Raw genomic sequence first — 16,288 nt, 5'->3', positions numbered from 1 at the left:
CCAGTAGAAGGAGGCCAACTAAGTATGAGCTTACAGCCCCAGCAGAAATCTGAAGACAGGTATTTAAACTTTCAAAAGGTGACTTGTATGTACATGGCATTTTAACTACGGAAGCACCAAAAAGCAGAGGCTTTGCCATAATAAAGCACACAAGGAAGTCACTCCTGCAAGCCTCAGTAACTTGAGGTTACAGGTTAAAACAGACCAGGGACAGAGCAGTGTGCCAGAAGAATGAGAAATATTTGGGACCAAGAAAAAGAAACAAAATAAACAGGGAGTTACACCAAAGTCAGATGCTAAAATTAAAAGAAATAACATACACCCACCCCCCCCCCCGCCCGAAGAAATAAAAACTCAGTATCTGTTTGTACATTTGTTTTTCAAATTCAAGCTTCCATCATTAAATTGCACAGCCCATACACCCCTGAAATCCCATCTGTGCTAAATGGTAGCATGTTTAATAAACACACTTCCTTTAAAAAAAAAAAAAAAGATAAAATAAATGTTGAAAACTTCTGAATTCCCTGGTAGGAAATTACACAAAACTTCAGGAGAATTTGGCTTACCTTTTGAGAGTGCTAGCGAGTGATAATAACCACAAGCAACTTGAACAATCTGGATCTCTGACAAGCTTTTAATATTTCTATTGGGGTAAGAAAACAGAGAAAGAATTAAGCTACCAGATCATGGTATGAAATAAAGGGTAACATACAAAATGTGAATCCTTTTCACTGAAGTATATTAAACATTGCAACTTAAATTAGACACTATTTAGCAAACTCTGAAGTCAAAACTGCTTCTTCTCTAAACTTTTAAAGGTCAGGTTCTGTCTTATTTTCAAACAGATAAAGTCTGTAAAAGTCCATAATGAAGAATTAGGGAGGTACATGTGCTGGGAAGGCAATTTCACACAGCTGAATGGAGGAATGAATACAGAACACAACAAACTCATTCTTACTTTTTGGTTTCCAAAACCTCAGTTTACATAGCTAATACATATTGCACAATATTATAAAGAAGTTGCAAATACACCCACATGTGCACTAAAACTAATAATGCTTTCAACTCTGGATGAGAAAAAAGTTTATAAAGGGCCTGTGAGTTTTAAATTTGATGCAGATAGAACATTTTTAATATTACACTCATCAATTATTAAGGTTCCAAGGAATTGTTACTTTTGTGTGTGGACTTCAGGTAGCTGGAATGCTTATGGCACTCTGAAAACAAGCCTGTGACTCTGGCCAACATGAATTTTTTTAACTAGAAAGTATATGATTCAATGACAGCTGAAAAGCCTTGGGGGGAAAAACTGAAGTACAAAGATTGGACAGCAAATGTCCTTTGTTCAAAATGAAACTTTAACACTCTACTTCTCTTTAACTTCTCTTAAATGGCATTCATCCTCTTAAAATACCCATCTTCCTTTTTCAATGTAAGTCTCATTGTTAGTGGAGGACTATTAAAAAAACCAACAAACAAAAACACCCCAAAAAGCAACAAAGCAAACCAAGCACCCCTGAAATACACTTCTCACATAAGATGACTTTTTGAGAAAGGAAAATGCCTAAACACAGCAGTCAAGTATCACAGCTGATATACATTTTCTGTATTTACACAGCTTTACCTGTAACAGCAGAATAGCCAACCAATGTGATTTAAGCACGTTATTTAAGAAAAGACAACTTATTATGTACTATTTTTAACCTGGGCACTCTGACGCATTCCTCTGTTCCTGGCAAGCCAAGCTGTCCATCAGTAGCCAGACCCCAAGCATATACCTGACCTTTGTCATTTAATGCAAGAGTGTGGGCTTCTCCACATGACACAGCTACAATATTTTGGGCATCCAGTGCACCAACATGTTCTAAGAAAAGAAATAAATAAAATTAGTTGGCTAAAAACAAAATCAGGTATTAACAAGCCAGGATTGTTCCAAACAGTTTACACAGTCCTAAGACATCAAGTGGTGTGATACTAAACTAAGTCCCTAAGTTCTGCTAAACACTCTTTATTTACAATTATAAACATGTGATTCTAGGAGAAATAAGTTAAATTTGACACCTCAAAGTAACCAAATCTGGAGCAATACACAGAAGTGCACAGAACCTGCAGCCTGATCATAATGGTTCCTTCTAACCTGGCCATCTGAAAATGAGTCCAGAAACTCTATTAACAGTAAGGTCAAATAGATTATTGTCAAGTGACTACACGTGTAGACATTATGTAAGAGGAAAACATTCCACCACAGCAAATTAAATTCACCTATTCACTATTAGGAGAGAGCCTGCAAAACAAGGCAGGGCAAATTACAGACTAAAGCTACTGATTTTGCAATGAGCTACACAATGTCTTCTTTATAATGCAAAATACTGTAGAAACAGATCCTAAAGAGCAATTTTTCTAGACATGCAGTGCATGCCTCTGAAAAGCACACACTGTCTGTGACTTTTTTTCCAGCAGCCTGCACCAATGCATTTGGAAAATGCTTGGTTTTGGGCTTATGATTTGTGACCAGAAGTCTAAAACTTCCATTTCAACAATAAGTGAAGAAATATCATCAGGGTCTGTCATTAAGGCTGGAATTTTTAACAGTTCCTTTAAATAAGGGAGTGCTTGGACATTTTACTCCCAGTTTTCAAACACAAATTCTATTCCAGCCTAAGAATGGCACAGCACTGAAAAAGCCTGTGTATCATCAATGTTAAGGGCACTCTGAACACAGCCTAAGTCAACTTCAAACCAGTAGCTCACATTATCTGCAGCATGACAGGCACTCAGCTTCCAAAATAAACTACCACAGGCAGCAGATACAAGCTCTTTTTATTACATCCAGCTGCTCTGACTAAAGAGGTTACCACCCCAATTCACCCATCAGAGCCTCCCACAGCCCTGCTAGTGGGAGAGGTCATGGAAGCACTCTCCAGATTAGCTCAGGCCATCTCCCCCAGGTCTGAACCAGCCAGCCTGACTCTGCCTAAAATGGATCAAGGAACAGTCGTGCAGTCCCTATGACAAGTAGAGCTCTAGGAGGAGGAAAGAGGAAAGGCAGTGGGACAAGGAGGTAGCAAAGACACACAGTCAGCAACAAAATTATCTCCAGTTAGCAGAAACACATTCAAAAGAGAGCATCCACCCATCTGTAAAGATACCAATCCTCTCTGGACTGTGCAGCTGAAGTCATCCCAGCTCTGACTTCATACAACACTCAGCACTATTATCAGTAACCTCTGGGTGAAAGGAAAATTAGGGAGGACATTACAATCCTCATGTGTCTGAGCACATTAAAAAACCAAAATTATAGCAGGTCCATTACATATGAAAGGCCATGCAAATTAAAAGTCAGATATTTTCGTTGTGACCTTTAGATTTAAAGGACAATTCACCATAATTTTCAAAGCAGGCAACAAGCAGAGTAAGTTTGACACACTGAGTTTCTCCTCATGTTCATGAAGCAGATGTTTGCAGAGGATTAAAGCTTATCTGTTTTAATATCCACATACTGTTTCCCAACAGAAGTCCACATTAGTTTAAAAAAGTTACATCTCAAAAAAAAAAAAAAAATCTTTAACTGGCATCAAAACTGAAACTGTGTAAAGGAGAACTACAAAAATACTTCGTGACACCTCATCTCCATTTGAAAAATGTGTGGGAAATATTGAGCCAAGCAAGTTGTAGAAGTGCTCTAGGAGTGATTAGAATGGAGTGCCAGGAAGCCCTTGCAGCTTGTTACTGTAAGCAGTGAGCAGCTCTGTTCCCTGGCTCTCAGCACCAGCTATGACTCACATGCAAGCTCTGAAGGGAGCCCATGTGCACACTCCTCTGCAGTCCCTGCAAGATGTTTACCCACTTCTGCTCCAGAACTGCACTGGGAAGGAGCAGAAACACACACAGAACACAGGTGGGAAGGAAAAAAGCTCCAAGAATGGTTACACAGCATCCTTTAGGCTTTTCCAAATCTTCTCCCTGAAGCACTGCATATGCTGATAAGTCTTTTATCAAAAGTTTTATTTTTAGTTCTTGAAAAAAAGGGAACATTGCTTTAATCAGACCTGCTCTACATCATGGATTAGACAACTAAAAACACACTGCATGTTTCTCTGCTGTGATATGCCAAATACTCATTTCCACCATACTCCAACAGCCAAACCCAGACATGAAGTACAATACTCGTCCACATATTGCAGCAGGTCAGCTCCCCTTCAGATTAAAAACAGGCACTGAGTCTCCCATGGCTTGAAATAAAAAACAGTGGCAGTGTCCAGCTGCACAGCACACAAAAATATGGGGGGACTGCCGTGTTTCATAGCTGCTTGTTTCCAAATGCTACAATAACCCATCCCAGCAAAGCAACACTTTTCCAGTTAAAAACATGTCCATTCTTGGAAGAACTGCTGGGCATGAATTTGCCAGGTGCACAGACACTGGTAACCTTGGCTTTGATGAAGCACAATAAAATGAAAGCCACACAATCTCCACAATTCATCACCTCCATACTTACCAGGTCTTTTTCTGGCTTTTTCATGGCCTAGTTGTCCTAGATCATTGCATCCACATGTATAAACAGTCCCATCATCCAGGACAAAAACAGTATGTCTCAGTCCACATCCTACATCTCTGACCCTTTTATTTAGGAAAAAGTCACTTTTTCTGGGTTCTAAAACAACCTCTTCATCAATTCCACCCAATCCAAGCTGTCCAAAAGATGCATTGCCCCAGCACAACATGTTTACACTTCCTTTTATCAGAGATCTTCCAACTTCACTTTTCTAGAATATTCCTTCTGCGTAGCTGTTAAGAAAAAGGGAAAAATGTACATTTTTCAGTATTGTCCCAAACATTTACATTATTTTCTATACAGCATGTAATCCATGAGCTCACTTTCTCTATACCAATATATTAAAAGTCTGAACAATTTTTAAGAGTGTGATTTGCTTTCTTGGACAGGGTTTGCATTAACTCTGCAGTAAAATGCTTTCCCATTTCAGACACAACTTTTAAAATGTGCAGGTCACTGGTTTCACATAACTTTGTTTCAAAAACTTAAAATAAAATATCATTTTTGGTAAAACTCCTTTAATCCCCAATCCAAATGTATACAAACTTGCAGTTGCAACAGATTCCAGCCAGGGGAAATGACTTCAAGTATCTCCCAAGGAGGCAGTAGAGGCTACTTTCTTTACTTGAGGAGTTGCATGATTCCAGCACTGCGTACGGCCTCAAGATCATCACCAAAAACAACCCTTGACTCACAGCTTGGAAAAAATTGGTCAGCTCTGATCAATCCAGTTATGCAATACAAAGTACAATACACTGTGTCAGTCATTGCATCTAAACAACCAGGCAGCCAACTGAACTTACAGCTGAAAAGAAAATAAACAGCTGAAACTCAAGTCCCCAGTCTTGCACTACAATCAACACCAGCTACAACTTCTCTGCAGTCACAAGAGGCCATACACACCAACTCCCCCAAGCAAGCCCACACCCCTAATCCCTAAATTACAATTATCAGTGTTTGTGCTGACAGACTCGGTACCTTTTTTGGAAAGGATTCAAAGCTGCCCTTCTCTTTCACTTGCAACAGTGAATACAACAAAGAACTGGTGACAATGTTTTCACTACTACTTAAACCACATTTCAATGACAGTAAGTTTCCCTCTATTTAAAAGTCAATGTAGTCTAATGTGAAATTACTATAAATTTTCATCTGTGCCCGTTATTTAGAAGATATTCTGCAGGGTCATAATGTGTATGAGCTACCTAAATCTCAAACTGTTCAAAGAAGCAAGCCAACATTCAACATGTAAGCTTTGCATATTCTTGCCAGTAAAACAGGATAAACTGTTTCTCTCTGCAAAAGTCAAAACACAGTAAATAAAATGTTATTGTGACTGTATGAAAAAACCCAAAAGCAACACCAAACAAAAACACCCAAACAGCTTAAAATATATTGCATTGTTTACCTATCTCAGGAGGTGAGGCATGATCAAATATTTCCCTAGCTATATCCTACCACATTCAGAAGGGGACATCGAAACGAAGACGTCTCCAGCTAAGACAAAGCGACACAACAGCACATGTCACACATCTGGAGCAGTGACTCGCTTCAGCCTGCAACACAAGAAATTAGAAAAGGTGTACGATTACAGTTCTGCGATATTTCTACAGTCAAGATTTAGCTCCATCTCCAGCAGGGAAAAAAAAGTAAGGCAAGTTCTCCTGTCCATTGAACTATATATGTATTTCCACGGAAGGCGGGGTTGCGTTGTTTTGTTTTGTATCACTGACGAGTCAGTAGCCAAAGTTCTGTACTTTGATCTCAAATCACGGCACTCTTTCACCCCTGTGCGTGCTCCGGACAGCCAACTCGCGCCGCCAGCTGCTGGATACTCCCGCGCGTGACGTGGGAAGCGGCCCGGGGCCAGCCCGGAGGAACCCGGAGCTAGCAGAGGCAACCGGGAGGAACCCGGAGCCAGCCCGGGGGCAGCAGCAGCGCTCGCCCGGTGCCCGGGGCGGGAGGCGGCGCAGGGAAGCCCCGGCCGCTCGGCGCAGCTGCGGCCGCCGCCGCGCGCTCAGGCCGTGCCCGTGAGGGCAGCCCGCCCGCCCCGCCGCTCGCCGCGGCCCCGTGCGCTCCCTCGGCGGGGCTCGGCTGCCCTCGGCCCGGCGGCGGAGAGGGGCGGCGGCCGGAGCGCTCCGTGCCCCGCGGCCGCTGGGCAGCGCCGCCCGGCCTGCTCCCAACCGCCCCGGGCCGCACCTGCCCCGCGGCACCGCCGCCCGACCCGCCCCGCTCCCGCGTCCCGCCGCGGGGCCCGAGCGCGGCCCCGGCCGCTCCCCCGGCCGCCCCGCCCGGCCCCGCCGAGGCCCGGCCGCACTCACCGGCGGCAGCGATGCGCTCCGCCGCCCTGCGCAGCCCGCCCACCGCAGGCGCTCGCCGGCCACGGCCGGGGCGTGAGCAGCGTGAGCGGCCCCGGGCGCGGTGACAGGGCCCGGCCGCCGCTGCCGCGCAGGCGCCGGCTGGGCGGGCGGGACCGCGGCGCCCGCTGCACCGCCCGCCCCCCGCCGGCCCGGCCGCGTGGGCAGGGGCGGGGACGCGGCCGGAGCCGCCGCCCGGGGCTCGGCGGGGCTCGGCGCGGCTCCGGCAGGGACGTTGCGCTCGGAGGCGCCGCGCGCTCGGTTCCCGCCGTTGCGCTGGGAGCAGGCGGGCCGAGGGCTGACGGCAGAAATGAGGCTGAGCGGAGCCCCGAGCAGTGACCTCCCGTTCTCCCGCTGTGCTCGGGGAAGCGCTGGGCCGGGCGCGGAGCTCGGCTCTTCCTCCGCTGCTGGCTGGAGCTGGACGCGCTCTGAGAACGTGTGTGAGTGCGAAAATACAGAGCCGTCCTTGTGTTACATTACAGGTTTTAAACTGAGAATTAAAAACTCGAGTGGGTTCTGGGGCAGACAGCTCCCTGAGGTCTTGCAGAGTTCCTCAGACACTCGGGCGCGTGCTGCTGTTCCTTATCCGAATCTAGGGAGATCCGCAGAAGCCTCTGAGGGCACGAAAAGAATGAGACCAGCGAGTGGGAAGGAACTGGATCCGCCAGGGAGATGCAGAACAAGCTGTTCTTCACACTCCAATTAGGCGTCATTCAGCTGTGGGATCACGTCGCGGCGGATCGGGGGCGCTGCTGCCGCGGGAGGCAGCGCTCCCAGCACCGGCCCTCCCTCCGAGCCTTCGCTCTGCCCCTCCCGCACAAAGAAATGCACTTTTCCCAATTCTCCACACTGCTTACAACCTTTTCTCAGTGGCCAGACCCAAGATGGGCATGTTAAAACTTTTATTCTTTTTTTTTTTTTTCTTTTTCTTTTTTTTTTTTTCTTTCACTGAACACGTATCTCTAATGGAACCACTGATAAGGAAGTTCACATGCCAGACATATTTCTTAACGTTTGTTGTTTGGTTTGGTTTTGTTTTTTTTTCTTTCCCCTTAATATTATGGGAGGAAAACCTTTGCAATTCATGTAATTGGACCGGGTTGGTAATCCAAATGAGATTTCCTTATTTAGCAGCCTCTTTACAGAAGGATCCACCTTCATGTAGGTCAGGAAGTGAAAAAAGGCCAGGTCCAGGCATACTTCATAGCAAGTGATTTTGCAAAGGGTGGGTGAGGAAAGTTCTGTGTTTGGTGTCCTTTTACCCTTTTGTTGTATGGAAATCATTTAACAAAATCACAATAAATGGGATGTCTTGGTCCAGCCATTAAACACCCCTTTGTATATTCAAATAGGTAAGATTCTAAGGGAATTCTTGGGATTTGTGGTTCTAGATTTATCAGTAAAGATCCAAACTAGCAATACGGAATTCATACCTAGAGAAAATGAGATTGCTGCACAGCTGACACAAGCTAAATGATGCAGCACTTTTCAGGGTAGCAAACACCCAGTTTTACTATTTAAAGGAGAAATGTGAGTGCTTTGCCTTTTGCCCTTCTGCATCTAAGACTGGAAGGTTAGCAGGAGCTGTGACACACAGAAAATGGAGGAAAACATTTCATTTGTTTTCTTCTAAACTTCCTTTTCCTTTTATTTGTGAGCCCCACAGAGTAGTAACTACACTGTGAAATGGATTTTAAATATTGGCATTCATTGTGCAATGTGTCCTCTGACCAGCATGTGGGGATATGCCCAAGTACTTGAAGAGAACATGTATACCCACTACAATTTTATTCAAGGAAATGTCACTTGGTATAATTGGATTAACACATGAAATAAAAAATACATAAAGCATGAAACAATGTACAGTGTTGCACAAATCTCAACCTCCTTCTGTAATAGACATTGCTATTTTATTTTAAAGAATTATTGTAATCCTTAAAACAGATCACTGTAAATGGAATAATTCAAGTGTGTCTACTTTTATTCCACTTACCATTTATCTTAGCAAATTTGCTTTTTTGTTCCAGAGAAGCCATATCCTACCCACCATGCCTTAGTACCTTATGGCATCCCCTTCTTGGGGCTGGGAACACATAGGCAGTGGGGAGAAGAGAATATCTGCTGTGTGTCACAGATGCAAAATCCAGTGAAAACAAGAAATAGAAATCTGCTTAATTTCAGGAAAGGAATTTATTTCCTTGTAAGTGCCTTAGCACTGAGGGTTTCCTACTACCATTGCACAGTCTTCTTATTGATGGTCACAACAAGCAGGAAACTATTTTCAGTTCCCTTGCCATTATTAAAATAGCAATGCTTGCCTACTGCCTGGTGATAGCTGTCAGCACAATTGTACCCCAGTTAATCCCCCACTGAGATAATACAAAAATGGGGAAATAATCATATCTAGGGTTAACTGATATGTCATTTATGCTTAATGACTGAAAAACATCTTTCAGTTAATCTAGATATTTTTGAAGGCTACAGTGTTATGGCATAAAACTTTCTGTATAGTTAGTAACAGAGACAGATTCTGCTCTCTGCTTCCATTTTCTCCTGGCAACAGCCAGGACATCCTTTATAAACTTTAAATCCACATTTCAAACCCCTTTGCTTTATACTTTGATGTGTCACAGACTACAGAAAATAGAAATGGGTGTCCAGAACAGCTGATAACATGAAATTAGAGACGTCAGCATTTTGCTGTGAGAAATTACTGACCTTTGTGTGAAGCCTTTGTGTAGAATATTCTTGATTAAGACAAAGAAAAAGCTTTAGAATGCAAATAGCCTTACAAACAAGGGATGGTCAGGCCCTTTTATGCCATTTCAGTTTTACATTTCATCCTTAAATTCTTCACAGTGTCCATGTAGAGAACTCACACATACACAGAGTATGTTTTATATGCTCTGCCACTTTATAGCTGAGTGTGTTGTAGCTCTCTCTCTGCCCACCCTGCTCACAAACAGTTCTGTCCAGCTCAAATGCAAATCTGCTCACCAGTAAGACCAAGTATTTATTAACTGATGGCAATGTGCTGAAACAACCTGAACAGTTTTTGTGACCTGTTTGTGAACATAAATCACAATACAAATACTGAACTGACAAGACTGCAAGTTCTGTGGTTAACTTGAGGCATCTGATAAAGGGAGCTGGTTAAGGGAAAACTGAGGAGACACCTTCAAATTAAGATAAGCCAAACCAAGAACCTGCAACCCCCCACTCCCCTCATCCCCTCAGGCCACCGACTGTAGGTGAAATAGCCAAAGGGAAGCAATTCATCATAGGACGATGAATGCAAAGGGAATGAAAAAGGAGTGGAGGGTGATGATGAGCTCTGGACATGAAGTCTGTAAGGAAGGAAATGAGCTGCCCTTTGTGTTAGGGATGAAGCTCTTGTATTCACAAACCCTTGGGGAAATCCAGTGCCCCCAGGCCCACTCCAGCTGGCTCTGAGTGACTCCCCTGTGCCCTGGCAGTATGGCAGAAGCCACACAAGAGCTGAGCCACCTGCAGGTTGGGGCTGAAGATGCTGAACATTTTTGAGCATCCTACACAGAGGGTTGGGAGTGCAGCCCTTTCCCACATGGGGCATATTTTCTTCCTACTGAATTGATGTTTCACACTATTACATGCATTTTTCTGTTATAAATAGATCAGCAGGCCAAGTGCTAACCAAGCACCAGGAAATTCCTGTATAATTTTTTTGGTTTTTGGTTAGGAGCTGGATGCTGAGACACCAGTTCCCATGTCATTAAACTGGGTTTTGGTCAGGCCAAAACTGACCTTTGATTTTTAAGGTGCAATCCTACAGGAACACAACATCAATAACTGGGCGGGCTGCGCCCTGCAGAGACCAATTTGGTAACACGCTGAACCTCAGCTTATAAAATAGCTGCAAGTGGTGCCACATGCTGCTGATTCTGACATGACACTGTGTCTTTGCACGGCAGCATGATGAAGCACCCTAAAATTAGCCTTCTTACTATTTGGTAAAGAGCAGGCAGAAAGGTAGCAGCCTGCACTGAGGAGAACAAAGAGGCACGGGAGAGGACCACGACTGAGGCTCACACACAGCCTGGCCACAGCACCTCATGGTGAGCACTCCTGGCTTCTCTGACATTTCCATGTTGGACTGTTTAGTGTAATTTCTTATCCCAAGCACAGGCTGACCTGATTGGGAAGAAAGAAAGGTGCTCGTGTAAACAGAGGTGGAGAGGAGAGACCTATTCCCTCGGGGGGATTTGGATTCAGCAAAGGGAAAACTCTGAAAATTACATGGTCTCTTTTCTGAGGGGTGTGGTGGGAGCTGGCATTTAATTCACAGAAATAAGTTTGTTTTTACTGGAATATAACTGGAAATGGAAGAAAAAAATGGGCTGATATGAAAATTGAAAACAACATGATAAATTCTCTTTCTATTGAGCGAAACTGATTTTTTCCTGATACTCCTGATCTCTACCTGATTTACTGCATGATAAAGTCCTTTGCTTTAGGAGTATGATTTGAGAGCAAAAAAAAAAAAAAAATCCAACTTCCAAGCAGCAGGAAAATAGGGTGGATGTGTTTGTGTAGGGGAACAGAAATAGTGGAGGAAAAGATCCTAGACCAGAGTAAGGCTTGCAGATGAGGACAGAAAAGAAACTGTGAGGAAACATTAGAATATCAAGCCATGAAAGGGGGAAGGAGGCAGAGCACAGTCTCCAGGAAGCAGAGGATCCCCCCAGCAGCTGGGTGTGACAGCCTGTGCCACGTGCCTAAACAATTGTCAGTACATGCTGTTTTCTCTATTCCTGTGGTGGCACTTTGCAAAGAATAGCTGGGAAGAAAATAACACTGGGGCATAAACTGGTATATTCAAACTACATACAGCTGTTTCTGCTATTAGTTATCACTCAGAAATATGGCACTGTTTTGCAACACAGATATTTTTGTTCAGTAAAGATGATTGGTCAGTACTCTGTAGCTTTTGTAATTAAATTTAGGACAATATTAATGATTTCCTGTGTATTACCAAAACCCAGAAAGAATCTGTAAAATCTCTTTTGTGCTGTCAGCAACCAACAGATATTTGGTGAAGCACAGACTAAATGTGTCAAAGTGGGACTGAATCTATGACTACAGTACAGGACATCATAAAGGGGATTAAATATCACAGTGGTCAAAGAATCTTGGACAGATGGAAAATTAAATTTCTCTTGCAGATGTTGTTAAGGAGTTTCACAGAATTGTATGTGAGCAGTCAGAGCCTGGAGTCCTTGAAGGACTGTAACTCTTAATTTTCTATAATGTAAGTCTCAACCTTGGCATTACAATAAAAAATAATTTAAAAAAACTTTGGAGACAGAAGGTGAGCTGAGCAATCAAATCCTCATAACTGTGTGAAAAATGGAATCACTGCTGCTTCCCACACACAATTCCTATGTAGAGAAACCCAGTGACTCCTCATGTTCCCAGAGGTCTCTTAAGTCAATATTTATTTTATTTAGGAAAGAAAAATTGCCACAAAATTGTAATCTTTTGTTTCTGTTTACTGACACTAGAGTGGTGCAAAGTGTTCCAATTTTGTTTTTGATTTTTTCAGTGTGGGTGATTTGGATGCTCCTATTTCACTGCAGAAGACTTTGGGTCCATGTTTTTGGGATAATGTTTCTTTGTTTATTTGGTCTACCAGCACAGAACAAGCTGCTTCCATTTAAAACTTCAAGCTTGAAAGGGGAAGCCAAAGCAACTGTATATCCTTTGGAAGCAGAAACAGTAGAGCAGCCACTTGTGCCAAACCTCCATTGCATTTAGCTATGCTTTTTTCTTGGATAGGGAAGGAGGTAGCAGTGATTCATTACCCATGTCTGCCTGATGAAGGCCTCCTTGTCATTAATGTCAGCAAGTCACCAGCACACCACTAAATACTGCTCCCAGTCAGAAATGATCATTTCAGGGGCACTGCATATCCCCACCTTACACATAGATATTCACTTTTATAGAGCAATAATACAGAGCTGTTTTCAGCTCCTGGTCAAAGTTCTAGAGCAGCAAAATTACTCCTAAACATACAGAGACATGAATTTCAGAGTAGTCCTGGGGCTTGGGACCCTGGAGATTGAAGTGAGACTGTTCCTGAGTGTCTCAGGAAAAGACAGAGCATTTCCAGAGTGTCCAACTGACACAGCAGCTTCTGCTCACCCCATGACCCAGGGGAGACATCCAAAACCAGACAGATTACAGGACAGGCAGCTTGGAACACCAATTTCCTCAGAAAACAGTTACACATAACATTTTAGCCAGTAGATCTGTCAAAAAATATTGTGCCCAAGTGTAATATAACTTCTGCAGTTACAAAAAATTCAATAAAACACTATTAGGTGCTTCTGTAGCAAACTGGCTTTTTAACAGACAGTATCAATATCACAAATTCAATTCCTTTGATCATAACTTCTTTTCTTTTTTTTAATAAAATGAAGGAAAGGAATGCTTATTTGTCTCATGAACAAGTGGCTGCTTTGTAGCAAGCAGCATTAGGATGAAAAATCCCTTTTCTGAGAGGCAAATGATGTGGTCTTTATCATTTTCCCTGACCTCTTGTTCAAGTTTGAGATTCTAAATAGCTCATCACCATTATTATATATCACCTGTTTGTGCTGTCTTCTGTGTTTATATTAACCATAAGCATTAAAATAGTCTGTTCATAACTACAACAGTCCTGCAGAATTATAATAGGCAAGAACCTGGAAATGTTCCATTTATAGCCACTACAAACAGTTGTAATTTCCAGGGCATTGTATCAGCAATGACCCCTCAAGAATCCAGTATTTGGGATTAAAGTGTCTGGACATTTTCAAGTCAAACTTATGAACATGGTTATCTTTTGGCAAAGTTTTAGTTTAGGATAGTTAATGGCAACACAAGTTTTAAAATCTTCATTTTTGAAACTTCCCACACCAGTTTTTTTCCAGCTAATATTTGCCCAAGTAACAACAAAACATAATGATTTCTGATGTTTTCTAAAAAGCCCACAGCAAGTTACAAGAAATACCATTTGACATGTGGAATTAAATGGTTTTTAAAATGCAATTTAAGTGAACATATTTTGAAGAGACATTCAAAAGCTCAAGGATTACCAAATAAATTTATGCTTATAGGTATATTTCCAGAAACTTATAAGAGTTTTAAATTAATTTTTCAGAAGTTAAAGGTTCACATAGCATGCTTGACTCTGCTATAATTCCTTTGGACATATATTGATCAACATAAAGAGAATAAAACCAGAGACTAGTAATATATTCCTCATCAAATCTTTTCTGATGTAAACCTTTGGCCTCCTCAAATCCTGCATCTTAGGATCTTGACCAGAGAGATCTTCACATCTCTGCAAAAGATCCAGTTATAAACACTGTGATTGAGACTTTCTGAACTAAGTGTATGTCTTCAAAATATGTACTGTCATTTTCAATAAATGAGTAAAGATGTAGGTGACTGCCTCTAGTTATTTTAACATCAAACTCTTGGCCAGCATGAAGGTAAATGGGAATATACAAGTGGATCTACACAGGCAAGTCCTTAGATTTTCAACAAAAATGTAATAAAATCTAAAACTTATATTTTTAGCTATTTAGTAAAAATATAGTCTTGGTCTTTATATCCTGTCTTTGACCTCCCAAACCAGTAAATATTTCTTCATAAAAGAGATGTTTTCTTGATTTACCATGCTGTCCTGATTTTACATTAAGAGCACTATGTCTAAAATGTAATTCAAATGTTGAATTTCCATAGCCCCACGTCACCAATTAAGCATGTCAGAAAGGTTTTGTTGTGCTTTAAAAGGCATTTGCTAATCAGATTAAATGAAAAACACTTACCATATCTGCATTTCCCTGCTAAGCATCACAATTTGAAGTCTTCCAATATTCTTCCTTTTTTGAGGAAAAAAAAAAAAAAAAGTGAGACATTTAAAAAAGGATTTCCAAAGGCACCCTAGCCAGAAAGAGAATTCCTTTCTTTAACTGGTGGCATAGCACAAGGCATTAATATATATCACTGATGAACCAGTTGGTCTAAACTTGGCTTGTAATATGCATGGCTTATCAGATCACAATGTATTTTAAATCCTGTGATAGACCTTTTGACTCCTTCTGTTGAGTAAATAATGTTCTGACTGCTATGAAATTAGATGGTTCTGGAGACTGAGGACTGAGTACCACTGACCTGGGAAAGAATTCTTCGATATTTCTGATTACAAGGTGATTTATTTGAAATAAATTACAGGTCTTATTTAAGGTCCTAAAAGAAAAGGCATGTCCTCCTTTCTTTTTCTTATCCTCACTCTTTCTGTGTCTTACATGTTTGTGAAAATGTCACCTTTGGCACAGCTAACCACCTGCTTGGCCTGTCAGAATGGCCAGTACCTCACACTCTTGTTGCTCTGAGGGAATTTTCTGGGTCATGATCATGTAAGTGAGCTTACATTACCTGAATGCCATTTGTTTCTCAGCTAAATAGAATCATTCTGATATAGATGGTGTTTCACAAGCTGGTACTGACAATTTCTTTTAATCCTCATCTCTGTCGCTTCTGAAAGTTTGCTTGTGTTTTGACACAAAAGACCTTTTATTTAAAATGAAATCTATTAAACTAAATATTAATAGATAATTATATATATAATATATAATAATATTAAAGAGCTGTATCCCTAAAAACCCCATGCATTCTAAAGCTTCATCAGTACGCAGTGCATCGTCACACACATTTTTACAAATTCTGTCATAACGCAAGTCAGTTTAGTGTTCCAATGCAACATTTAAAGTGGGAAGGTGACTCAGTGGCCTGAGGGAAGGCGTTCCAGACAGATGAGGCAGCATTAGGGACAGAGGGGCCGGTAAACTGATCTCAAGTGTGCACAGAGAGGTGACACCAAAGTGCTGGGAAACAGCAACTCCAGCCATCCAATGGGAGTGATTGGGGATGATGTCCTAGCTGTGTTTTCACATCGAAAGGTTCCAAGGAGGAACATTCCCACAGCCCCAGCACTCCTGCCAAGGCTCTTCCCCATGTCGGAGCAGCCGGAGCCCGGCAGTCGCTGTGCCCGGAGCACTCAGCGCGATTCCCGAGCACCATTCCCGTCTGTGTTTGCTGGCACACGCTGCCACGCTTTCCTGCTGCCCCCCTGTGTCCGGAGAGAGCTTCCCTTATTTTCACCTACCAAGAATTTAGGACATTCCAGTTAAGGGTGTATCTTGGGAAGTACAATTCTGACAACTGAGTTATTGAATGTTTTGTCCTATTAAACATCTGATTGAGCTGGTATTTTGGACAGTTTTGCTTGTCTAGAATAGGTTCAAAAGCCTCTGATGCTCAAAACACCAGCCTTTCATTCTGGGCTTGGCTT

General features: G+C 42.3%; 2 protein-coding genes across 5 annotated transcripts in view; one reads left to right on the top strand and one right to left on the bottom strand.

Moving 5' to 3' along the window:
* The window catches only part of HERC4 (HECT and RLD domain containing E3 ubiquitin protein ligase 4), a 28,402-nt gene extending 21,396 nt beyond the window's left edge, over positions 1-7,006 (bottom strand). For 2 of the 4 annotated variants that reach the window (XM_056494708.1, XM_056494710.1), the window contains exons 1-5: positions 6,874-7,002; positions 5,961-6,108; positions 4,499-4,788; positions 1,705-1,864; positions 567-643 (exon numbers count right to left, since the gene is read on the bottom strand). In XM_056494708.1, coding sequence (XP_056350683.1) covers positions 567-643; positions 1,705-1,864; positions 4,499-4,724 — 463 coding nt within the window. In that variant the 5' untranslated portion in view covers positions 4,725-4,788; positions 5,961-6,108; positions 6,874-7,002. Of the gene's footprint in view, positions 1-566; positions 644-1,704; positions 1,865-4,498; positions 4,789-5,960; positions 6,109-6,873 lie in introns of all 4 variants that reach the window. The other 2 variants (XM_056494707.1, XM_056494709.1) reach the window with 2 other exon arrangements.
* A 1,684-nt stretch (positions 7,007-8,690) lies between these two features.
* MYPN (myopalladin) overlaps positions 8,691-16,288 on the top strand; it is a 63,891-nt gene continuing 56,293 nt past the window's right edge. Inside the window, exon 1 of the mRNA XM_056495296.1 lies at positions 8,691-11,003. The gene's annotated coding sequence lies outside the window, so the exon portion shown is untranslated. The remainder of the gene's footprint in view (positions 11,004-16,288) is intronic.

This window comes from Oenanthe melanoleuca, chromosome 6 (assembly GCF_029582105.1).
Source record: "Oenanthe melanoleuca isolate GR-GAL-2019-014 chromosome 6, OMel1.0, whole genome shotgun sequence".
NCBI classification, from domain to species: Eukaryota; Metazoa; Chordata; class Aves; order Passeriformes; family Muscicapidae; genus Oenanthe; species Oenanthe melanoleuca.
This window is presented reverse-complemented; position numbering and strand designations above follow the sequence as displayed.